Source organism: Balaenoptera ricei, chromosome 13 (genome assembly GCF_028023285.1).
Source record: "Balaenoptera ricei isolate mBalRic1 chromosome 13, mBalRic1.hap2, whole genome shotgun sequence".
NCBI lineage: Eukaryota > Metazoa > Chordata > Mammalia > Artiodactyla > Balaenopteridae > Balaenoptera > Balaenoptera ricei.
In genome coordinates, this window is record NC_082651.1 from 65,025,827 (window position 1) to 65,051,814 (window position 25,988).

General features: G+C 45.1%; 1 protein-coding gene across 3 annotated transcripts in view; it reads right to left on the bottom strand.

Annotated features, from left to right (window-relative positions):
* The window catches only part of PRKCE (protein kinase C epsilon), a 604,085-nt gene extending 580,721 nt beyond the window's left edge, over positions 1-23,364 (bottom strand). Inside the window, exons 1-2 of one of the 3 annotated variants that reach the window (XM_059943431.1) lie at positions 23,270-23,364; positions 21,653-22,196 (exon numbers count right to left, since the gene is read on the bottom strand). In XM_059943431.1, coding sequence (XP_059799414.1) covers positions 21,653-22,000 — 348 coding nt within the window. In that variant the 5' untranslated portion in view covers positions 22,001-22,196; positions 23,270-23,364. Of the gene's footprint in view, positions 1-21,652; positions 22,197-22,400; positions 22,872-23,269 lie in introns of those variants that run through there. The other 2 variants (XM_059943429.1, XM_059943432.1) reach the window with 2 other exon arrangements.
* Between the last annotated feature and the right edge of the window lie 2,624 nt (positions 23,365-25,988).

Genomic DNA, 25,988 nt, shown 5'->3' on the forward strand with positions numbered 1-25,988 from the left:
ACAACAAATCTTTCATCACAATGGAACAATGTGTGTGTCCGGTAGAGAATGAAAAAGTTATGGTATCTGCACCCCCTGGCGCCACTTCCTGGCTTTCCTTTGGTGGGTGGGTCACAATTTACTTCAAGCAGAACCATCCTTCTCTCTACCTACACTCCAGCCTTGAACTGAGTTCTCCTCTTAATGTAAAAATATAGTCTTTATTGATGTCATTCTGAACTTCATGTGTTAAGCGAGGAAAGTGCTCTGCATCCTTTAAGAAATTATTAAAATGTTTTAAATGGTTTTGTTGCACTTGTTTTGGTTTTTAAAAATCTCCTTCACAGGGCTTCCCTGGTGGCACAGTGGTTGAGAATCTGCCTGCCAATGCAGGGGACACGGGTTCGAACCCTGGTCTGGGAAGATCCCACATGCCGCGGAGCAACTGGGCCCATGAGCCACAATTACTGAGCCTGCGCGTCTGGAGCCTGTGCTCTGCAACAAGAGAGGCCGCGACAGTGAGAGGCCCGCGCACCGCGATGAAGAGTGGCCCCCACCTGCCACAACTAGAGAAAGCCCTGGCACAGAAACGAAGACCCAACACAGCCATAAATTAATTAATTAATTAATTAAAAAAAAAAAAATCTCCTTCACAGAGCAACACTTCAATCACTGTAATGCTTGCCCTGTGAGGCAAACAATTATCAAAATACAGGCTACTGGGGGAATCTGCTCAGGTGAGCTATGAAACGTCGACAGGGCTGAACATCCAGCAGACAAGCAAGGGGAGGTGGGGGCAGACATCCTGAGATTGCGGGTGATTCTGGTAATGATCCCATCCAGTGACGCTGTCTTGGGGCTCCCTGAACTTCCCATGACCCAGAAGATCTCCCCACTCCGGTAGTAAATAACTTCTCCAAAAAAAAAAAAAAAACACCAACACACCTGGCATCCATTAACCACCATGATTATAGAGCCAAGGCAGAAAGTCAACGTGGAGAGGCTAAAGCTGCTCATGTCAGAGCCTGGAGTGGAGGCAGTGACTTGGAGGAAAAGAAGCAAAATGCTGAGATACTTTCATTTCCACGATCAGAGTTTTGCCCCCTCCCCTGCCCCGCATCTGCTAGCTGGAAGCTTCCTGGTGGATGGCGGCCTCCCACCTGGGGCCCTCTGCAAGCTGAAGGCCAGCTCCCCAAGACCCCTGGGAATTCCCAGCGGTGCTGGCTAACAAGCAGAGACCTGAATGCTTCTTGCATGACCTTCAGCCCAGCCCCTCCCCAGTCTCCCCTCCTCCCTACTCAGATGATCAAAGATAACCATGCCAAGTAGACCAGCTTGCTGAAAAGGAACAAAGTTGGAGGGAAATAAGGGGTGACCAAACGAGGAAATGCACCACTGAATTTCCCCAAACCACATGGACCTTAAAACTCGTCTGACCGGTTTAAAATTAGCCAATACCCAGGAGAATATATTAAATGCAACTGTTATGATTCATTCAGATTCACTCCAATTCTGAAACAAGAAATGACAGTGAAATGACTGTATCTACTCCCCCCATACGGTCACAATCCCCCCACTGCTCCTGAGATGGGATAAAGGCATGAAAGCAAAGACTTACAGCATCATGTGTATCCACTGTCAGAAAAGGACAGCTGAAAAGAGTTGAAGGCTTGGGTTCAGATGATACAGGGCTTGCTGGATCTTCCTAGTTTGAGGAAACATTTTCTAGAAAGGAGACTGCTTCACGTATGCGTACAAAGTGCTTTCTTGTGCTGGTTCTACTTTGTTTTGCAACATACAATGTTCTAGAGTGTTCTGTTCGTCTGTAATTTATGACGAAGTCCAGCCCCCAGGATCTGTCTGCTTTCTCCCTGGTCAGCCAGCCTCAGAAACTTCCACACCACCCCTTCCTTTCCTTCTCCAACATTTAACAAGCCTTGAATTGGAATCAGGTGTATGAATGACCTGGGGAATTCTTTGCCTTGCTGAGGCGAATGTAAATTAAGATACTGGATCTACAGCAGGCATAATCCAAACACAAAAATCTTGCTACCAAAAATAATCACTTTTCTCGCCTACTTTCCAATCAGTTCAACCACCTGCTTCCCTTTGCCTTCAAGTTCATCAGTTTGAGGCCCAGAGTTCTCATAAAATCCTCAGGGGCACCAGAAGATGGGTTTCTACAGACTAAGTTCAAGTCCCTTATCCCTCCACTCCCCCTAGGCAGTGCCTCCCTCTTTTCAGGAAGCAATCTCTCTTTTACATTTGACTTTCCATAAAGAAGCTGGAGTTTTGTTTTTCCTTGGCTTCCAATCTGTGCTTTGGACAGTGCCATAAAATTCCGCAGTAATTTATGGCCTGTTTTTCCTTTAAAGTGGAAAAGCACTAATCCCTCACGGACAAGGGAGACAAGCATTTCAATGCGAGGTAATCTAGAAATATGTCCACTCAGCATAGGTGAGTTGGGTCCTGACCCACTGCTGAAGGTTTATGTGGAGACCCTAGCCCTTGACATAGTCTCAGTAATAGCCTGGTCACAGGACAGTACCTGGTTTGAAAGCTTCCTCTCAGCCAAAAAAGCTCATCTTCACCTATCACTGACATCTGAAAACTCCAGAGGTAGAGATATCGCCCTCTGGGTGAAGGATTGCTCCCTCTCCAGCCTGTATAACTCATTATGTGTGGACACCCCAATGTAAATGAGTTTATCAGCCAAGAGGAACCCAGGAACCCTGACTGGGCCCCAGGCTAGGAGGGGCCCTCAAAGACATGAAAACCTGAAATCAATCTTTGCCTCCCTCACTTTTTTAACTGCAGGTCAGCTCCCACGATCACACTCAGATCTTTGCATGTAGCTTTCCCCCAATCTTTTCTAATAAACACAAGGAAATGAAATATTGAAACATGCCTCCACAATAGAGTTGATTGGAAGCAATAACCCAGTAACAAGTGATTTCTGAAGAGAAGGAGCAAGAGTTAAATTGCACTTGGATACTATTCAGCCTGACCTGAGTCAGGAAGGAGGAGGAACCATGGGCTTCTGACCTCAGCCCATGTAATTCTACATGAATGATCTCAGGAACCATAATATTAGCTTGGCGACTGCTTTATAATGTCACTGGCTAAAGACAGAACAAGGATGAACTACTAGAATATCATGTAGAAAATCCTACTAATAAGAGCCCTATTTGCACTCCTTTTTTCATATAAAAACAACTGTCCAGCCTCAGCTTCTCTCCCTTTAGGGTCAGAGGCCTATAAACAACACTTGGGATCCTATTTTTAAAAACAAAGGTTTAGACTTAATGATTAAAAGATTAACAAAAACTAATAATGATCCCTTCCTGCTCACCACATCAGTCTCCCTTGGTCAACAGTCCCAAATATGTAGTATTTGCTTTATATGGTAGAGGCCAGATTCTCAGATAGTACTTCCTAAATGATACTACTTCAAGATATATAAGGACTGTCCCCAAAACAGTGTTGTATGGCCAGATGAGTTTGGGAACACTATTCACTCAATTGCCATCCTGAAGACTAACGGAAATCAGCATATTGAAGGCTCTGAAAAGTCCTACAGTAAGTTCTTTGCTTTATTTAATCCATTGTTTGCCAAATCTACTTGACACAGCATTCCTTTTTTGAATGTATATGATCTATTAACTTCTTTTATTCTGCAGAACACATTTTGGGAACTCCAACTTGAAAGGAAGGATCTTGTCAGTACAGTAGGCTGAATTACAAAATCAATGCATCCTGACACTCTAGAGAATTCTGGAAGTCGGGGGAAGAAAAAGCGAACTTATTTTTTTTAAATTACCCCTCATCACGGTTTTTACCATCCCCTTGACATGTAAAGACCAACCCCAGAGAGAGAGGCAAATGGTCATCTCGTCAAACAGGCAAGTTTCAACTTTTGTCAGCCCAAAGGTGGTCTGATCATCTGCCCCTGTCAATAGCTGAAGAGTAAACTGAAAAGATAAATAAATAAATCAACCTCCCTTACTAAAAGTTCTAGACACATGGTATTGGCATTAACTTATGACCAATAAATGGGATGGATGGAAAATGATGGATGATGGAAGCCTGGTAGGTGGATGATGGTTGGATCCAATGTGGTATAGCTATACAATCACCTTGATAGGAATGAGGAAACCTGATTTCTCATATTTTCTCTGTCTCTACTGGAGTTTTTACTTTGATCAAATCACCTACGTTCTGAGCTCTTTGAGTTTTCCATCTATACATAAGGGTTAAGTGAATATCTCCTATTAAATAGCAGTTTTTGCATAATTTCAGCTGTTGGGAAAATGTTCCATGGACCTTTCCTCCATCTAATCATTCCTAAGAGAAAGAGAGAGAGAGAGAGAGAGAGAGAGAAGCAAGAGGAGGGAAAGAGAAAAGTAGGAAGGAATTTTGATTCATCTGAATGCCTTTTGAATACAGCTTAAATGTACAAATATATAAAGGTATTAAATGTATAATGGTATTGATATCAATACCTTCTGGGCCAGGCCCTGGGTCCCCTAGGTCAGTGTGTTTGGGAGACTATATACCTCTACCTGTGCAGTAAATAGCCTCATCCTAAAAACCAAGAGACCCAGGTCCTCATTCATCTGCCCCAGCCTCCAATTCATCATTTAACTTCCCTGGGTCTTGTTGTCCTCAAATGTCAAATTAAGAGGGAGAACATCTATTTACTACCATACAAGTTTGATGGGAAAATCAAGAGAAACAGTACAGGTTTTTGAATAAATGTATTAACCTTGTGCAGTGCCATGAGGGGTGAGGTCAAAACACATTATTTTCCAAAGACACCACATTCCTGATGAAAAAGTGCAAAACTATCCTGTGCTGGCTGAAGTGTAGCTAGTGCTAGAGAAACCCACCACACATCACAGGGCACAAACTGAGCTCTCTAACCTTGAACTTCGGATAGTTCAACACATGAACCCTGATGCACCACTATCTGATACTGAATGCCATTTGCAGGGGTGTCAGGAGATGGGGGCTCTTGGAGAACATAAGGTATTTCAGTTCATCAGGTCACTTTTGCATCCTACATTGTTGTGAACTTGTTCACTAAGGAAGACTCAGGCAGGTTTTCCAGAAGCAGTCTATCCCACCCATTCTTCAAAAGCCACCACCTTTATGGAATTTTGGGGGTGAGGAAATTGGAAGCTTACTTTTTTTTTTTTTTTGGCTGTGTTGGGTCTTCGTTGCAGTGCGTGAGTTTCTCATTGTGGTGGCTTCTCTTGCTGCGGAGCACGGGCTCTAGGCTCCCGGGCTTCAGTAGCTGCAGCATGCGGGCTCAGTAGTTGTGGCACGTGGGCTCTAGGGTGCACAGGCTTCAGTAGTTGTGGCACGCAGGCTCAGTAGTTGTGGCGCACGGGCTTAGTTGCCCCGCAGCATGTGGGATCTTCCCCGACCAGGGATCCAACCCTTGTCCCCTGCATTGGCAGGTGGATTCTTAACCACTGCGCCACCAGGGAGGTCCAATTGGAAGCTTATTGAATGCAGGGAACCCTATCTTCTTTCCTTTCTTATCTCCCTCTTACTGGTACTCATCAAAAGCCTGTTAAATTAGAAATTGTGTTCTACGCCAATGTTTCTCAAATTTTTAAAAATTTTTACTGGGACCCACAGTGAGAATTAAGATCATCATATAAATAATACTCACATAAAACTGAAGCAGAAGTTTTCTAAAGTAACATTTACGCTTACTGCCTGTGATGCATTCTGGTCATTTTGACATTGTTCTATTCTATTTCCATATTTAATATCGCTGTTTGAGAGCTACCTAATTGATCTCATGACCTCAATGGATGGGCCCTGACCCATGGTTTGAAAAACTCAACAAGATGTACCCTTATTCTCTTTTCTCATGTCTTTCCCCATCAAAAAGAAAAACAGATCCTCCTACAAAAAAATAGACAAAAGTTCTGAAAGTTCTTAATCGACTTAAATTTGAAAGGGTTAAATGATGCTCACTTGCCTAAAATCCCAATTCCATCAGAGAAGCCACATGGCAGTCTTAACGGTATGTGGGCAGCCACAGGGCCACCCCTTCAGCCATCAGGGACAAGCGATGGTTTGGATCTCAAATAGTATCGGTGTAACGTATCCATATGATTGATAACTAACAATGGAATTAATTATAAACATTATCTGGATTATATCTTGATTATATACATTTTGGTTTTTACAGATACTACCGGCCAGGCTGCTCTCTAAAAATAGGCTTCACTAATTTATACCTTCACCAATAGGTTAGGACAAGACCCAGTTTCCTCTCACTCTGAAACTGATGTGAGCAGTCTTTTCAAGTGGGCATCGCTTTGCCCTTTCCTATTCCCAGGGGGCAGGCGCCAAGGCCTCTCCTTTGGAGCCTCCACTGCACCTAGCACGCCCCAGGCACAGAGCAGGGCAGGAGGGCATGACTTGTGGATCGTGTGCTCCATCTGGGTCCTGAATCTCTCCCAGCACAGGGAAGGGCTTTAAAACACATTCACGACAGGCCTAATTTACTCTCCAGGCACTCAGGAGGCCTTCTCAGTCTCAAAAACTGCTGTACATCCCACCCACAGGGGACGACCACATGACTCCACTTTCCTGCTCGTTTCTGAATCACTGTCTTATCTGTCTTCCTCCCCTTTTCCCCTTAAAATAGTTGGCGTTCGGTTGTCTGTGCCCAGTCATATGATAAGCCGTGATAAAGACAAAAATTTAAAGAGCCAAGAAGGGATAAGGAAGCAAAGAGAAAGAGACATGTTCTCTTGCTTGTGGGGGTGGGCTTCTAAGACGCCAGTTTCCTAGAAACAAAGCCCGCAGATCAATTTTAAATCCTCAGCCCTAACAATGTGAGGGTAAGGCAGACTGTTTGGCTCAGAAACCCAAATGCTGCTCACCGCTCAGATTTATCAGGGACTTTGGGGAGATAAGATCCACTCTAGTCCCTGCCAGGGGACAACCTCTATCCTCAATTTTCCCATCTGTAAACTTCACATGAAAATGCCACACCCCTCCCCCAAATCCCAAAGTGGTTCATCATCGCTGCTTAACATGTGTGTGACATATTTCATTTTTCAGAGGTATAGTAAATGAGTCTTTCAACCCCATGAGGTAGGCAGAGCCAATACGACTATTCTTATTTTACAGTAGAGGAAACCGAAGGTCAGAGAGGTTACATTTCTTCCCCAAGATCACACAGCTCATTAGCAGCGGAGCTGAGTTGATAAAGAATAAACAAGCCACTGTGAACACAGCACTCTGTGAATGTATGCTGGTCTATAAATGCCTGATGCAGACAGCAAATACAAGCTCGGCAAACCACAGTCATTTCCTATGTCACTTATTACAACACGAACTACAATCTATCAGAGACACGGCCCTCAGACAAAAAGCAACCCCCAAGCCCAAGTCACCCTCCGACATACAAAATCAAACCAAATGGACTCTGACGTCATAAGTCCCAAACCACATAATCTACAATTTATTTTTTACAATAGAATTAGAATAATAATAATAATAGCTAACATTTTAAAGTGATTGTCATGTGACAAGCACTTTTCTAAGCACTTTCTATGCATTATATTATTTATTCCAAACAACACAATAGTAATAGGTAGATATTACTGACCTTGTTTTACAGATGAAGAAATGAAGGCTCAGAGTGGTTACCCAGTTTGTCAAAAGGTCACACAGCTGGTTCCGTGGTACAACCAGGATTAGAACCCACCTCCCTCTAATGCAAAGCCTCTGCATTTAACCATGACACCACCTGCCTCAATTCGCAGTGGCTGTGTTGCATCTTTCCCCTGCTTTTTTTCAAGTCAAAATATATATAAAATAATAGGGGAAACCTGGGGTGGGGGGGACAGAGGGAGTTTATGAGACTCTCTGTACTGCCTGTTCAATTTTTTCTGTAAACCTAAAACTGCTCTAGGAAATAAAGTTTATTAATTTTTTAAAAAATGCTGAAGTAAAAGTAAAAGATAAAAATCGTCCCCATGTATCAGCAGTCTCTCTTGCCTTTTTCTTTTTTAAAGCACATACAGATGTGTGTATGTGTGTAATTTTTAAAATATGACATTCTTTTCTGTCATAGAAGGAAGGAGAACACCCCAGAACAAACATCTAAAGGACATCTTTTTTTAGGTAAATCTTACTGTATTTAACGTTAAAATTTTTTGGCCCAGCAAGTATCTATTATGTTCAAGGCAATATGCCAAGTGTTAGCACAAAATGGCACGAGTTTTTCCTCTCAGAGACCTTTGCTGCCTCTGTGAGAGAACAGAGACAGAGGGTATGGGGTCGTCAACACCAGACAGCAATACTTGTAAATGGAGGGCACAGATGGGAAACCTCACCAGGATTCCAAAGGCCAAAAGAGCAGTAGCCTGAAGAGTTCTAGGAATGATGGCCCAAAAAGGACGAGACTTGGTTGGGTGGCAGGAATATCCCAGGAAGATGGACATGGGGCATCAGAGCACAAGGAAACACTGGGCACAGAGGACAGAAACAAGCCCTCGTGGAGGAGGTTCCCAGCTCAGAAGATGCGGGATCCGCTAAACGGGCAAGGGGGCGAGCCACGCAGGGTCCTGAATGTCTGGCAGGATGATGGGGCTGGACTCTATCCTATAAGCTCCTGGGGTGGGGGGAGACTATCCTTGGTTCTAAGCACCCAGAAAGGGGATTTAGTGCTACCATACAACTCTTGCACAAATCCTCTGGATTCCGGAGAACCAGACTAATAAAGATACGAAAACCAGTCCTAAAGCTGTCGTCCTGAATTAGTACTCAGGCACCTGTAACTTAAATGAGATAGTCTTCTCTAAAATGAAAAATAGTACTAACGCTTTTCATAAACTAGGAAACCAAAGTTTGAGGATGTTAAGTGAATTTTCACGAAGTCATAAAGCTACAAAAGAACCAGACCTGCTGCTCCTGGGTGAAGTCTGAAGAAGGATTTGAAGGAAGAAAAGGACTTTTATGACTGAAGAGAAGAAAAGGCAGTTTCTGAGAACTGACCCATAAAGAAGGGCAGATGAGCTATCTGCCACACTTATTTTTGTTATTTCAATATAAATTATCTAAAATGAAATCTGAGCTGAAAGACCAAGGGTCTCAACAGAAAATTAACAAGTAAATGTATAGTTCCTTATGAGCACACAGTAATCTTTTCAAAAGACTGGCTATTCTTCAACTCTTGGTACTCCTTAGCAATTCCAGTGCCTGGGTCAAAAGCAAAGTCCTACTCTCTAAATGGAGTGGCTTTGGGTGCTGCCGGCATTTGGGCTAGGAAAACAGAGCGATCGGCATGCACTGCATCGGAGGCTGGGCTTACAGAAGACATGCATAATAGGGAAATGAAGTCAGATGCTTTGGCCCAGAGAAATGGGACATACACCTGGACCACAGCAAACTGGGCTGTTAAAAAACCCTCAAACCTCAGTTACCACATTAGGCCCACAAACTGATGCAGGTGTTGTTCAGGTCAAAATGCAACACTGTCTCTGCTTTTTAAAAAGGCAAGAGGGAGCAATTTGTTGGGAAGGTCTGTCCATCAGGACCAAAGAGAGCCCAAGGGCAGGTCATCTATGTTCCCTGTACCTCCCACCCCAAGGGGTCACCTAAGAAGAGTTAAGTGTGGGATTCTAGTTCTGCACACTTGGAATTAGCAAACCCTGAATTCCTGTTGCTAGCTCATTTCAGGGAGGGAGGGAAGTAGGGACTGAAAAAGGTTTTGCTTAAGACTCCTTAGCTGGGAATTACTGAACAAAATCTTCAGACAAAGCACAATTTTACCTGTATCTAGTAATAAATATTAATTGCAGATATTTCCCAATAATAATTAACTACCATTTTTTTAAAAACTTGCTAGAAGCTGGGCACTTTTACATTTCTCATCTAATATTACAATAACTCTACAAGACAGCTATTATTCCCCTTTATAGATAAGAGACTGGTACAGATATAAGTTAAATAATTTGCCCAAGATCATGCGGCCAAAACTGATAAACCAGAATTCAACCCAGGATGGACTGACTCCAAAGCCCACACACAATTTTTTTTATGTTCATGAATTTGGACAAGTCACCACTCAATTACATGAAGGATGCTACAAAGCTTTTCTCCATCTCTATTAGGCCTATCAAGAAATAAACAAAGGAAAATTAACTGGAAATACAGGATGAGAGACTGAGGTTAGCCCTCAGGATAGATTTCCTTGCTAATAAAGAGTTCAATATATCATGAGTGATTTTGTTCAACACTGTGCTCTGAGCAAAATTCCTAGAACATAGAAAGTATTCAATACATATTTGTTGAATGGCTGGCTGGCTAGTTGGCTGGCCGGCTAGATGGATGGATAGATTAATGAATGAATACCCCATGCTACTCACTGTTCCCTTTCTTTGGATATCTTATTCCTTGGTGGTTTTTTTGTGTATTTTTTTTACTGAAGCAATTATTTTTGGAATGCATTCTTACTTTAATCTCACTGATTTCCTGACTGCCCTCATAACCCAAAATGCTAGAAACTGCCAGTCCAATATTCTTTATGCTCTCCTTTCAACTTAGAGGCTCCCTTCCCTGTCTATTCAGATTCCATTTTCTATAAGGACTGGCTCCAGATCTTACCAAGAAGCCTCTGCCAACTATCAGAACCCACAGTAATCCCCCCCTCCTGTGAAATCCCACAGTTCCTCAAGTTCACTTTCATAAAAGGGTGTTACCTTTGAATCCCCAAGTGACCCACTTGAGGAAAGTCCATTCCTTCTTTTTTCTAATTATAATATTTTGCAAAATATGTGCACAAAACACTAGCTCTATAGTGCTAATAATTTTTAACAAATAAGAGCATTCTATGACAAAATAATTTTGGAAATAAGTGGTTACATACAGAGTTATACAAGTCCCTTTGCTACAGGCGATCTTGGAGTCTTTAATATACTAATGTGCATTTGACTCTGTAACATTTCCCAAACTCTTTGATCACAGCAACCTGAAAATATTACAAGGCTCCTATACTTTGAAAGATATGCTGGCAAATACTGGTCGATCACATGCTCCATTCTTGCTGGCTGATTGATGATTCGATCAGCTGCCCAAAACATTTTAGGTAATCATCAGTCTGGAAGGTAGAGAGATGGATTCACAGACCCTGTATTCTAGAAATTCTGCTTGCTTGTTTGTTTGTTTTTAGCATATTCTTTGAATGGCTCAAGGATACAGAGAGAGGACTCCATTTTAAAAATAAATGTATTTTTGTGGGCCTTGAACACTAGGCGAAGAAGTGAGCTTTCAAAAATACCTTTGTGATTTTGATCACAACAACAAAGAAGGATGAGGAGGGGAAAAGGCAGAAGCTGGAAGTTTCTCAGGAGAGACAAGACTTAGCTACATGGAGAACAATAAAGATAAAATACTATCAAGTGCTAGGTTGAGCACAGTCAAGGCCCCAAATGCAGACAGCCAAGTCAGGATCATTGTTCACACAGGCCTTACTAAGCCTCTAGACTATGCAAACTCCTGCTTTCACAGATGTGGAATTTAAGGTCCAATGCCACTTGGTAATAGAAGTCACCTGACTCACCATTCAACAAATTTTTCAGGGAAAGAAAAAGGTATTAGCCAATCCAACCCTGAAGAGGTGAGGTCTAGGTGTCCCCAGGCTCTGAAAGTTTTGTGAAGAGCTCTCCTTCTTAGCTGTAATTTTACATACCAGGACATTTGTGTTATTCCTTGATTAATATTGTGTCTCCTACTAGACTATACACTCCATGAGATCGGGGACCAGCTTCTAGCATGGTGCCTGGCATATAAGGTATTCAATGAATATTCACTAAATGGCTGAAAGGATGGCTGGAACAATGAAGGAAGACTCCTCTTTGTCCACTGGTTAGAATCTTTTGTGGGTTCCACCATCCTTCTTTTCAGCACTGTACTGGATGATGAATTTCTAAGAGGGGCAGAAGCTAAGTTAGTCTGATGAAAGAGTGCTGCCTGTTTGAGATTCTACAAGACAGACTCCAAAGAGGCAACCTTTTACTCAACGCACGGATGAGTGAGTAGGTTACATGCACCTTCTGAGTGGCTCATACTCTGATTGGCGTTGAAGACACGTCTGCTCACAAGATGCTTACATCTGAGAATTTTTAGGGCAGTGAAACTGCTTCATATAATACTATCATGATGGATATATATTACACATCTGTCCAAACACAGAATGTACAACACCAAGAGCGAACCCTAAGGTAAACTATGGACAGTGAGTGATTTTGATTATGGTATAGGTTCATCAGTTGTAACAAATGTACCTCTCTGGTGGGAGATGCTGATAATGAGGGGGCATATGCGTACATAGGGGGTGTATGGGAAATCTCTGTATCTCTTCTCAATTTTTCTGTGACTCCATGATTGTCGTAAAAAAAAAAGTCTTTTTTTTCCTAATATATAAATAAACACAGAATTTATTTTAAAAAAGAAAACAAGATGCTTACATCTGGCTGCAGAAGGACAATGGGCACCAAGAGATGCTCTAGTCTGAAGAAAACAAACAAATCTATTCAAGAAGGACATAAGCAAACTCCAAGTCAATTTTTCGTCAATAATTAATCATAGATGCACCTGCTAAACCCTTCTTGAACCTGACTGATTACACCTTGAAGCTGGGTCAGTAGCTCAATGAGTTTATTCCTTGCTGGCAAATGAAAGTGACTTTTCACTAGCTTCAAAACTAACTCTCTGAGACTTCAAGGTGAGGTAGAGGGGAACAGGACGGGGGATGGGGGGGAGGTCCTCATTCCTTAACCTGGATCTGGTGACAGGCTTGTGCCCTTCCTCCTCCCAGGCAATAGATACTACAGAGCACAATCTTATTCTGTCTGGAGTTTCCATTCTGTTTAGAGGTCGGCGAGGTACAAGGACAACAGTCCGTCCCTGTCCTTCCCGTTCTCCCAGCACAGTGCAGAGTTTTGCCCACTTTGCATGGTTTCTGCCAGAAAATTAGATTTCAAATAGGTGCAGCCTGCTAATTAGCATTATAATAGATTGTAATTACTTAACAAGCCCATATATACCCAGAGGGACTTGAAGAGAAATATAATGTTTTGCCAAGTGTAGCGTTTATTTATGTAAAATACTGCAGGCCTGCTCCAGAGTTCTTTTCAACTAAGTGAAACCCCTGGAAGCTTTGTCTGCGTGTGCTTCAATGAGCTCTGTGAGTTCAGGTGCTGGAATGTAAAATTTCACTTCTTGTTGCTGCCAATTACAAAGGGTGTTGTATCTAAAGCCCTTATGAGAATTTAAACTTGGTTTTAAACTCTGCAAAGGGAAGACAAGTGGGCCTTTTCCTTCTCCCCCTATCACAGCACCTAGCATGGGCCCTGAGCACCCACAGGGTATACAGTTCCCTCTTTTAGAAACCTCAGACAATCATTTTGCTCCGTAATGGTTATACAGCATTTGTAGCCTTTATTTTTTTTTATTTTAAATTTATTTTATTGAAGTATAGTTGATTTACAATGTTGCGTTAATTTCTGCTGTACAGCAAAGTGACTCAGTTATACATATATATACATTCTTTTTCATATTCTTTTCCATTATGGTTTATCACAGGATATTGAATATAGTTCCCTGTGCTATATAGTAGAACCTTGTTGTTTATCCATTCTATATATAGTAGTTTGTATCTACTAATCCCAAACTCCCAATCCATGCCTCTCCCACCTCCCCTCCCCCTTGGCAACCACAAGTCTGTTCTCTATGTCTGTGAGTCTGTTTCTGTTTCATAGATAAGTTCTTTTGTGTCATATTTTAGATTCCACATATAAGTGATATCACATGGTATTTGTCTTTCTCTGTCTGACTTACTTCACTTACTATGATAATCTCTAGTTCCATCCATGTTGCTGCAAATGGCATTATTTCACTCTCTTTTTATGTCTGTAGTACTCCGTTATATATATGTACCACATCTTCTTTATCCATTCATCTGCCAATGGACATTTAGGTTCTTTCCATGTCTTGGCTATTGCGAACAGTGCTGCTATGAACATAGGGGTGCATGTATCTTTTTGAATTATAGTTTTGTCCAGATATATGCCCAGGAGTGGGATTGCTGGATCATATGGCAACTCTATTTTTAGTTTTTTGAGGAAACTCCATACTTTTTGGAACCCTTATTTTTTTGTGACAGCTTCCACCCTTAAAAACGGTTTGACAAGGACCTGCTGTATAGCACAGGAAATAATATTCAATATCTTGTAATAACCTGTAATGGAAAAGAATCTGAAAAAGAATATATATATATATGTCTGTCTGTGTATATATATACACATATATAATTTTTTACAATGTATATGTATAGTAAATCATCACACTGTACACCCTAAATGTATATAATTTTTATTTGTCAATTATATCTCAGTAGGCTGGAAAAAAATAAAAAATAAAGAAACCTCAGACTTGATGGAGTTGCTTCAGCTTGGTGCAAATTGCCTCATGGAAATAATACAGCATTCTCTCATAAAAACATCTTCAAGGATCCCATAGAGTTTTATAAAATAAAATATCCTTTTCTTCTGCCTTCTCCTTACTTCTTTCAACCATACAGAAAGATCGTTTAAGGAATTCACTCAACTGCTTATCTTACTGGTCTTCCCAACTATACTTCCTACTCCTCAGAGGCAGGAATGATACCATACACCACTTTTGTTTTATCAAGCCCCCAGTATCTACCACAGTGCTAGACCACAGAGGGTGCTAGGGGAATACATCTTTGTTTGACTAAATTCATTCTTTAATGCAACAGTGTGCCAGGAATTGTTTTGAGTACCAAGAATAGAGCAGTGAACAAAAACCTCCACATTTATTGAACCTCTGTTCTGGTGCTAGAGATGAAGACAAATAAGAAAACTATATAATATATAGGATAGATAAGAGCTAAAAAGCAAAAATAAAGCAGGAAAGGAGCATATAAAGTTTCAAGGAGAAGAGTAAAATTTTAGACAGGATTGTCAGAAAAGGCCTTACTGAGAATGTAACATTTGAGTAAAGACTTGAACCATGAGGGTATCTGAGGAAGGAATGCTCTAGAAAGATGGAATAGCAGGTGCAAAGACTGAGGCAGGAACATAGTGAGTAAGTGTAAGGGTGTCAAGTGGGTCAATATGACTGGGAGAGGACAGAACGGTAAGGAGTACTGGGCCATGGGGTCAGAGAGGTCATAACAGGAGGCCTGACCATGGTGGTCTTACAGATGGTGATAAGGGTTTTTACCCTGAGAGGTTTGTGAGCAGAGTGACATGATCTGATGAAGCTGGGGCAGGGGGTACCACTTAGGAGGCTGTTGAAATAATCCAGGCATGAGATGACTTGGACTTGGGCCAGAGTGGCGTCGGCAGAGGTATGGAAAGCTGATCAGATTTGGGACATATTTTGAAGGCAGAGACAAGAGATGTTGCTGAGGGACTGCATACAGGGCGGGGTGCATGAGAATGAGAGGCGTCAAGAATGGCCTGGGCAATTGGAAGGATGGAGTTGCCATTTCTTGAGATGGGGAAAACTACGAGATGCTTAAACTGGGGAGGGGGGACATCAGGTTGGGACATAATTGAGTTTGAGATGCCCTTTATACCATCATATGGCCATGACAAGAAGGCAGTCGCATATATGAGTTCTGAGGCTCAAGAGCAGGTATGGGCTGGAATTAGGAATTTAGAGTCAACAGCACTGAGAATGTATTTAAACCCATGAAACTAGATGAAATGGGTACAGCAAAACCGAAACAGCAGCTCCCAAATATTCCTATTTCCAATTACTCATATGCTTCAATAAATAATTAACCTTTGACTCCAGTGGTCACAGTTCTAGACTTCCCAAAACAATCTCATTTCAAGTAATTCTAATATTTCCAAAAAGGCAATTGTTAAGTGTAACTAAATCAACTTTATTTTTAGACAATGTGAGACTTCTCATATAAATACATTCACAAATCAAAGAGAAAAATATCTTTCACTGGACAATATGTTCTGATTTAAGATTCTAAAACTATAAATACACGCACATAACCCTTCAAATATTAATAAAAATTGTTAGAATGTACTGTAGCCTGGCCCCTTGCTAAGAACTTTACATAGATTCCCTTATTTCTCACAGCAACCCTAAGAGGTAAGAACTATTATATTCCCATTTTACAAACAAAGAAACAGACTTAAAGAGCCTAAGTCACGTACCCAAAGACACACAACTAGTGACTGGTCCAGGCATCCTGAAGTTCGAGCTCACAGATTCAGGGTGAGGGGCCCACTGAGGAGCTAGGGAGCTGATGGTCTTAAATATTCACCAGATCTGCTGCTGGTCAAAGACACAGAGAAAGAGGAACAGGACAGACAGGCAAGCCCTGACAGCCCATGAGGCTCGAGGCCCTTTAACTTCGGGCACACAAAGTCAAGCAGCTCTCTATGATAGCACTGGGTCAAGAATCAACTCTTAGGGTAGTTGTTAAATAAGTAATTATGTACCATGGGGAGCAATATTTAATTAGATGGTAAGTACTATATGAGTCGGTAGGAAGTAGAGCAGGGAGAGATCTGGAACCTCAGGTGCTGGGGGACGAATTCAAGGCATAGGTGCCCACAAAGTGGGTGTGGACCCTTCCCAGGGCTTCGGCGCCCCTTTCCAGACCATCCCACCTCACTCTATTTAAATGATAATAGAAGTTTTCAGAAATCCTCCGAAAGATTGCCTGACCAGAGTCCTGAAGACAGAGGAGATGGGCTTTTAGGCAGCGTATATCAACATGTGCTCAGGCCACCAGCAGAACACTCAGCTAGGGTAGTTTCCCTGGAACACGTGTCCTCAGGCTCTGCCCAGGGCACCACCATCTGAACCACTAGGCCCCTCTGTTTGGCTTTTGCATTGTAAGACTCTCCCCAAGGGCTTTGGGGCCCAGGGGGAACGCCAGCCCCCCAAGCCTAACCTCTCCAAAAGGGGCATCGGCCTATCCCCCAGGGTCAGCAGGGTGGGATAATTTTGAGAAGCCCTGTCAACGCGCTACTTTGGAAAAATGAAACAGAAACACTAGAGTCCGATTCCTTGCCAAATGAGACTCCCCGAATGAAAAATACTTTGGAGGCTAAGAAAAACTGGCTTCCTTAGGTCCTGTATAATAATCAACTCAGGAAAGAACCCTCTCAAGTGCCAGCCCCATGGTAGGTTTAGGGGGACATAACAATGATAGCTATAGTTGTTAAACATTCACAGAGCCCTGACTGAGGGCCAGGCATTGGCTTATGCACTTCATGTGTTCCTTCTATCCCCACGACAAGCCCGTTTCATTAGAGGTAGGGACTTGTACTATCCCCACTTTTTACAGAAGAAGAAACAGAAACAGGTTAAATCACTCCCTAAAGGTCTCGAAAGTAGTCGGTGGTAGAGGTGAGATTCAAGCCCAAGCAGCCAGGCTCCAGCGCTCTGCCCTTAGGTGCTCTGCCGAACCACCTCTCAGACAATGACTTTCTGTCATTAGCACTGTTATGAGTGCCTCTTCCACAGGATGAAGAACGGGAGTGACACCAACCAAAGATATCTTCAGAGGCAGGAAGGGGAGAACAGGAGAGAACTGAGGCTAAGGATATAGACTACTGGGGTGACAAAGAGCAAACTCCAGAGTGTGACAGGACCAGCCAGCTGTAGCGGCACGCTCCACCCACCCTCTCTGCCATCCCCCTGCTCCCCCATCATCTGTCCTAAATGCAAGCGCTGCTCCAGCCAGCATTCATTCAGCCTCTGGTTCTCATGGGAACCCCAATACTTCTAGTCTACCCAATCCTGCTTATAAATCTTGCTTTAAGAATGATAAAAGTCCATTCAAAAATCTCAGGACATTTCTACGTACAAAGTCTTGGTACATTAATTATCTGGAGACTTCTCCTGCCCACAATTTCTATTCTAATTCAGTGTTTCTTAAGGTATGGTCTGGTCAGAATCTCCAGGACATCTTGTTAAAAATGAGTATTCCTAGCACTCGTCCTAAATTACAGAATGAAAAGCTCTGAAGGTGGGGCAGGAGAACCTATATTTTTAAGCCCCTCAACCAGTGATTCTTCTGCACACCAAAGTCTGAGTAGCGTCATTATCTAGTTCTTGGGAAACAAGCTATGGCAATAGTATTTAATGGGATTCTGCTTCAAGTACAAATGAAATCTTCCCCTCTCTCTGTAATAAGCTTTCTTTAAAGCAATCCTTTTTGTCATCATAACTGATACATCTCTCATGGTCTGGAGAATAATGATCTCATCCTGGTTTTAAACATTCTAGAATCCACCTCAGTTTTCTAAACTTTCTCCCACTCCAGTGTTTCCAGAGGGTGGCCCCCGTGGCACTAATGATTTTAAGAGGCACCGGAGATAAACTTTTCTTTTTCTTTTAGAGGCCCAATGTTTATGTTAATATAAATGAAGAAAAATTGTAACTACAATATCCAAACCTGTGATTTCATGAATACTGGGGCTTCAGTGGGAAATAAAAGCATCAATGTTTAAAAATATTAAGTAAATATGTAATAGTACAGGCAGCACTCAGATAAAAGTCTTAAATTTGGGAAACTTCAAATTTGCCTTTGTCCTTTCTGACAGGCACCCTCAGTTTCAGCCATGTGTCTCTGACCACAGGCATCCTCTGCCTTTATTCCAGAGTGTCCGTGCCCATGGAACACTGTCTCCTCTTATAAATATCTCTTTAAATGTTACCCATCATTTCACACCCAATTCATGCCTCCTTCCAGGAACCTCCAGATTCTTCCAGCCATCCCAGCACACTCCCTTTTGGAACTCCTGTAACATACTTAAGGTACCACTCATTTATAACATAATTGCTACTTAAGTGTCTATATGGATCTATTCATTTCCCTAGTGAAACCGAGCCTCCTGAGAGTAACCCATGGTCTCTTTTACTCCTGGATTACCCAGAGAGCTAAACGTCCCTGGTTGGATCCGAGCACAAAACCAGAACTGAGTGACTACGTGGGAATTCATCATGTAGCTGAATGAAATGTTCCACAGCAATGAGAGAAGCGGCTGTTGCATGCCCTCTGCATCTCCTTACTCCAGGTCAGATTTCTCAGCCACATCTCTTCATCACTGTCAGGTGAAGAGCACAGAAGCCAGAGCCTAGGAAATTCTACCCAAAGGTGTGATTCTGTGGGTGTCCCCTGACCGACGGGGATGGGAAAGGTGACCTTAGCCATCCCAGTTGCAACTTGTCTGTTTCCAAGGGCCAGTCACCTCTGCTGCTGCATCCTCACCCTCAGTCTGGAAGAACCAGAGTGGCCAAAGAATCCTCGTGGAAACGACCACAAATGGGCAAACAGAACAAGCTCCACTACTTGATTCATCCTGTGACTTTGGCCTTTCTGTATCTCAAGTTTTTGAATCTATCCAATACCTGTCATACCTAATTCACACTTGTTATAAGGCAAAAGAGACAGTGATTTTGAAAGCAGTTTAAATTATCATGTACAATAAAAACATCAGGGACACAGCACATGACTCTGCAAGGAGAATTAGACTGGGAGGCCAGAGGGGCCCGTTCTCCACCGGGCGAGCCGTGAGCAATAGGAGGTGTGGTCCCTCCTTCCAACTCTGCCACCTTTGCTTGTCACATGACCTCAGGTACCCACTTAGCTGCTCTGGGACTCAACGTCCTTGTCTGTGAAATTTGCCTGTGCACTAGATGATCTGGTCTAGGGCCAAGTTCAACGTGAATTTGAGTACCTTAGAGAATGATAGCCAAACAAGACTAGTGCCCAATGCACACTTCACTGGACGTGCTCCGAAGTGGGGATGGTGCCCCAATGTGCCCAAGATTTGGGTGGGCCCCAGCAAAGCATCATCAGAGACACTCAGACACCTTTCCCTCCAACCAGCATCTGCATGTGGATAAAAGCAGACCTGCTGTTCACCCTACCTGCTCTCTGCCTCACTGTCCAACTCCTTCATCTGAATACATGGCAAAAGGCCCCATCTCCTCACTACCAGAGTCATAGCTTTTTCTTCCCCTTCCCGTTCTAAAACAACAACAACAACAACAACTTGAAAACCACAGGTTTTCGGTGTTAAGATCTGGCTTTGAAATTAGTTATACCTTCAGCTCCCCCTCAGACATGCATCGCTTTCATGAGTGAAAGGACTGGAGGCCAGTGTGGAGAGGAAATGGGGAATGCATGGGAACGCCAGTGGTGGGAGGGAGGCAGTGGCAAGGGCCATTGGTGAACTGGAATGGAATGGAATAGCACTGTGCTCTTTGGGATTCCATAAAGGTTTGCCTGCTTCCCAAAGTGTAAGCCACAATCTTCTAGGGCTGTACTTGGTGTGGTTTGTTGGAGCTTCCCTGTAAGCCCCGTAACCATGGTTTCGGGCAGACTACATCACAGCTGTGAGCATAAAGGGAAGAGGCTTTTTCCTATTTCCCCCTAAAATTCCATATCCTTAAAATATATATACATTTATATATGTATATATATGGGTGTACATATATGTATTTGTATATGTATATATATGTAAGGCAATATGCCAAGGTGATTCGTGTGCAACCTTTGACCATAGGACAATCATGAAGTTATTCATTTTCAATAGTTAAACATCTCTCCATGAGGATCAGATATCTCTCTTTTTGGGTAGACCAAAGAACCCTGAAAACATATATACCCAGAGCCACACCTGCTCTCGGTGGAAACATGTAACAAATCTGAAAATAAAGAAATACATTTCCTTATTGAACACCTTCCCTCTAAAAAAAGAGCTAAAGCAAGGTTGCTTCTCCCTGCTTCTCCAAATGCCAAGGTTTAATGCATTTGGCTTATAGTATGTGCACAAGGCCTGTTTCCAAGTCCCTAATATTTTGACGATGTAATCAATTAACTCAGTCTCAGACTTAGTATCTCATTGCACAGTGTCTTGAAAATCAAAACAGGGAAACGATATAACTTGAAGTCGGATTCAAAGCATTGACTTCCAATTACTCACTAGCAGAACCATTTGTAGAATACAACACTCGTTCCGGATGGATAGGCAATGCATTGGGCAAAACCAGCTGGGCCGATGTTTCTGGGACCCTGGAGGGGACTAGAGGAGAAGACATTTTTCTCCCCGTATGTCAGAAGATGAGCTAACTGCCAGGCAACAGAATAGAAACAAGCTAGCTTCCTCCCGGAGGGAAAGAGAAAACAGTCCCTCAGGCTACGCAGGACAAAGCCAGGACGTGCACGAAGCCTTCAGTCTAGGGCTCCACGTGCCTCTCCAAGGACGGAGGAACCCCCACGCACACAATCACACACAGCCAGCCCACCGCGCGCCTGCGGAAGGCGCCGGGTTCTCGGCCAGCCTTCAGCATCGGCGGCTCGGGGCTCCCAGCTTGCGAGCTCCCTGTAGCACCCGCTGTCTGGAGGGGGCAGAGGGCCGTACCCTCTTTCCAAGTCTCTTCTTCCTCGCCCCAATGCCTACTTCTTCCCAACTACGAAGTGGAGTGTGCTTCCCCAAGGTAATTGAGACATACACACACACACCTCAGAGGGCACTAAGACCCCGCGCCCAACGACCAAAGCCAAGGCCAAGAGTCTTCCCCCGGAACCCCAGAGCCGGGCTCCTGGACCAGGAGGCGCCCAACTCACCCAGTCCTCGAAGTGGCGGCTCCCGTTCTGCAGCAGCTCCTCAAACTGGATGGTGCAGTTGGCCACGAAGTCGTCGTAGCCGATGGGGGCATCGTGGAAGACGGCCAGCTCGATCTTGCGCCCGTTACACACATCGGTGACGAACTCGTCGTGCCAGGCCGGGCTGTTGGTCTTCTGCTTGGTGGCCGTTTGGCCGATGCGCGAATCGTCCACGTTGAGGGCGATGTAGGGGTCGAGAAGGAAAGTCTGCGGCCGGGGTCCCACCGCATGGCGCAGCGACCAGGCTGTGGGCTTCAAGCTCACGGCCTCGCAGATTTTGATCTTAAGAAGGCCATTGAACACTACCATGGTCGGGGCGGGGAGTGGGGGCCGGGGTCACTCCGTCCGCCCCGAGGGCAGGAACGAAGAACCGACGCCGCGGCGCTCCGAGCACGGGGACTCCTGGGTCCCCTCTCGCCCCACCGCACACTCTCCCTACACCTTGTAGCGTTGCGCCCTGGCGCGGGCGATTCTCAGCCAGTGCATGTATTTCCTCGCCGGGTTCCTAACGGAAAACAGGGAGGGGGGGAGAGCTGGGGGACGTCCGTGTTTGGAGCAAGTCTCTCCCCCCCCCCCCAAACAGCAGCACCTCCAGAAGAGGAGATGAGGTGCTGGCTCCGTTGCAAGCCGCGGGGGCTGTGTCGTCGCCTCGCCGCCTCACTGGGTCCGGGCTGCGGGGAAGCGGGCGCCGCGCCCGGCGCTTACCTACCTTTCCGAAACATAATCCCCGGGAAATTTCGACTCCGGGAGGGGGAGGGGGCGGTGAGACGGGGCGGGGACGAGAACCGGGGGCGCAGATTTCAACCCGGATCCTCTTCGCACACCCAGCGCCTGCCTCTGACCGCGCGGGGCGGGGGATGGACCAAGGGATGTGCAGTCTATCCGGAGGGATGCATGTCGAGAGGAAATGGTCCTCCTCGGAGCCAAATTTTTAAAAATCCACAAGCCACACGGCCAGCCCGGCCGCCTCCTCCTGGGCGAAGCCGCGCCGCGCCGCAGTCGGCGATCGGGAGGCGCCAGGAGTCGGGAATCTCACATCCGCGCGGGCTCGGGAGTCGGGGTGGCCGTCGCTAAGGCTTGGGGCGCAGGCCGGCACCGAGCGGTGCGCAGCGCAGCGGCGGGGACGGGACTGCGACTCCGCGCGGCCCCACCTCCCGGGCGCCGGCGCCCGCCTGCCGCGCTCCCCGCGTCCCAGCTCTCGGCTGCCGCTCGCTCGCCGCCCGCCCGCCCGCCCGCTCTCCCCCTCGGTCTCTTCTCCCTCCGTCGGTGTGCGAGCGAGTCTCCCTCCCTCTAATGCAGGAAATGCGCAAAAGACGTCAGTGTGTGTGTGTGTGTGTTTGTGTGTGTATGTGTGTGTGTGTGCACGCGCGCGGGCGCGCTCCTGTGTTTGGGGAAATAGAAAGTTTTGCCGGTTGGGGGAGCAATACGGGAAAAGTGAGCCGAGGAGAGGACGATCGAGAGCGGGCAAGCCTGCCGGGGTCGCGGTGGCGGGCGGAGGAGCCAGACCGGGACCCCGCGCGGGACCCCGTGGAGTGGCGGCCTTGGGGGCTGGGGTGCGAGCCCGCCGGCTGTCGATACCTGGTCTGTGGTCTCCGCCGGTAGACGAGCGGGCCGCGCATCTCTCCAGGCTCTGCGGCCAACACTGTCTTTTAGAGCCGAGGGTGGATAAGTGGCAGGGGTCGCGCAGCCGGCGAGGACTCGGGACCCTCCCCCGGTCCCACCCCTCCTCGGACCGTGGCTGGCAAGGGCAGCCTGCGGAGTATTGGTCGGTCTGTCTGTCATTCTGTCCGGAGACGCTCTGCTCCGCGGTGGTGGGGGAAGGGGGAAAGGGAGGGGCGTGCAAGGCTCCGTGTGAGCTTTAAAACATTTATTCTCTCTTCCCTTTCTTTGGGGGCATTCTCCCTTTGGGGGTCTGTCCCAGACTTCTCGGGCTGCGAGAACTTGTTGACAAGTGAAAGCTTAGTAGCACCCCGGCTCGGTTTGTGTGTTTGTTTGTTTATATTTTACGAAGTGACTTCATATTTACTCTGGACCTTGCCTGTGCCCTTCTGGGGGCTCTGATCAGCGCGCTGACAGCGGCCGTCCCAGCTGCGCGAAAACGGGGTGCGTCCTCCGAGGGGCGAGGGGCTGTGTCCGTGCTAATTTCCTCCGTAACCTTTAAACTCTCGCTGGAAGCCGCGGCGGCGGCTGATCACGTGAGGCGAGCCCTGGGCTGCTGGGGAAGAATTTCCTCCGCGGGGAGCCGAGGACGGGGAAGGCGGCCCGGCGAGGGACGGCCTCGCGCCTGGGGACACGAACCTGGGAGGCCGGGGCGGAGAGCGCGGAGGTCCCGGTCGCGGCCCTGGCTGGAACAGCAGAAGGACAGCGCTGGGAAGAGGTCATCTCCGCAACCTGCGAGCCGGGGGGTTGTGCAAACGGAAAAAGAAAACCTCGGCCCTGTCCCGTGTGCCAAGTCAAGTCAGGGAGTTTGTAGGAATCGTGGTAAGCTGAGTGTTTATCTCTCGAGTCTGGTTAGTGTCGGCCAAAATTTGAAACCCACCTCTCGATCACTTTTTCTCAGAGGAAAAAAGGTTATCATTGTGGCTTAAAGGCTTCAAAAGGCTTAAAGGTGAAGAAGAAGGCAGGCCCCTGGAACAACAGGATACCAAGTGCAGCACACAGGTCGCAAAAATGATTAGAAAAGCCCCAGGCAGATCCTCTCTGAAGGCCTGCAGCCACTGCGCTCTCCTGAATTTAGAAGTAATTTCTCGAAGCCCGCCCTGTTGGATTGAGCAGCAGGGTAGAGAGAGAGCTACCATGCAGTCTTAAGGACAGTCGAGACCGCTCACATGTAAAATGTCAAGATATAAAAGTTATGCCTTCCAGGGCCACTCCCACCAACTGGAGGCATATTTTAAAATCTGTCCGTTTGACAAAGCACAGGTGGGATATCTCGTTGCTGTTTAACTTTATTTCTTTGATCATCAGAACTTTTTCCTCCTTGTTTCTTACTGCCATCATTCTGTTCTTATTAAACACGTTTCCCCCTTCATGGGGCATGTGATGGGCGAGAATGGCAAATAGGGCTTGATCTTCTAAAAATGCATTTGGAAGCAGAGCAAGAGCTAGAGAGAGATGACTACGATGCCTGACAAAGAGGCAAAATTGAAGGGCTACCAACAAACTCGGCCATCAAGACAAATAATATTTTAATGCAATATTTTTTTTAAAAAATCAAAACGAATGTAGAATTCCAGGGTGAACATAATATCCAAATTTTGAATAATTTAAAATATTGCATTAAAATAGTCTTTGTATTACTGAGTTTATTGGCACCCCTGAAATTTTGTGCCCGAGATGAGGGCTTCACTTGCCCCACACCAGCCCCAGCCCTTTGGAGCAGTGGAGAAAGGCACAGATTTTGTGAAGTTAGGGATTCTTGAGTGTTTCATACCTTCTCTCTACTCTTTCTCTGGGAGAGTCCTATCTTACCTGCAAACAGAGAAGTACAAGGATTGAAGGACATTGGTCAGAATCCCTCCTCTTCTGTGTGCTCAACAGGAAATACGTTTAGAATTAAAGACACACTAAACTTGAACTTTTGGCATGATATTATATTCCCACCACCTCCCCAGGCAAGAACCCCAATGATATTAAATAGGGTCTGTTGCCATCCCAGTGACCAGGCGTTGTTAAAACCAATAAGTTACAAGTTTCTAATACCATTTCCTTGGACCTGGGTAAGGTTACAGGAAGGCAGCATCTGCCTCTTAGCAGAATGTTTGTTACACCATGTGAATAAATCAGCCTGCAATCCTCAGATGCAGCCAAGCCCAGGGTCACCTTTCCTTTCAATTACAAGTCTTTCTGTCTGGGGGTGGAGGAAGGTGGGGTAACTAAAAAACTTGGCCAAACAAACTTTCTGTTTTGTGTTGGAAAAATATTTAAATAAAAAGGGAGAATGCTGGTTGTCTACATACAAACATTGCTAATTTCCTGCCCTTATTACATCCTTATTTCTAAATAAATCTCTCACCATCCTCCTCTCAAACTTGGCTGAATGAAAATATGTATCCTCCAGGGGCACCATGGAGAGGCCAGATGTGAGCCTCTTTCGGGGGAAACCCTTAAATTTACCTGAGGAGTAGGGGCAGTGGGTCTAAAATGACCCTCTGCTCCAGATTTCATGTGAAAAGAAAAACAAGCCCTTGCAGGGCAGAAGTTTTACAATGTAAAAGTCCAATCAATAATTATTGCCTATTTCATCCTTTTCTTGGCCCCTGTATAGTCTTGAAAGACAGGACAGCCATGGGTATAG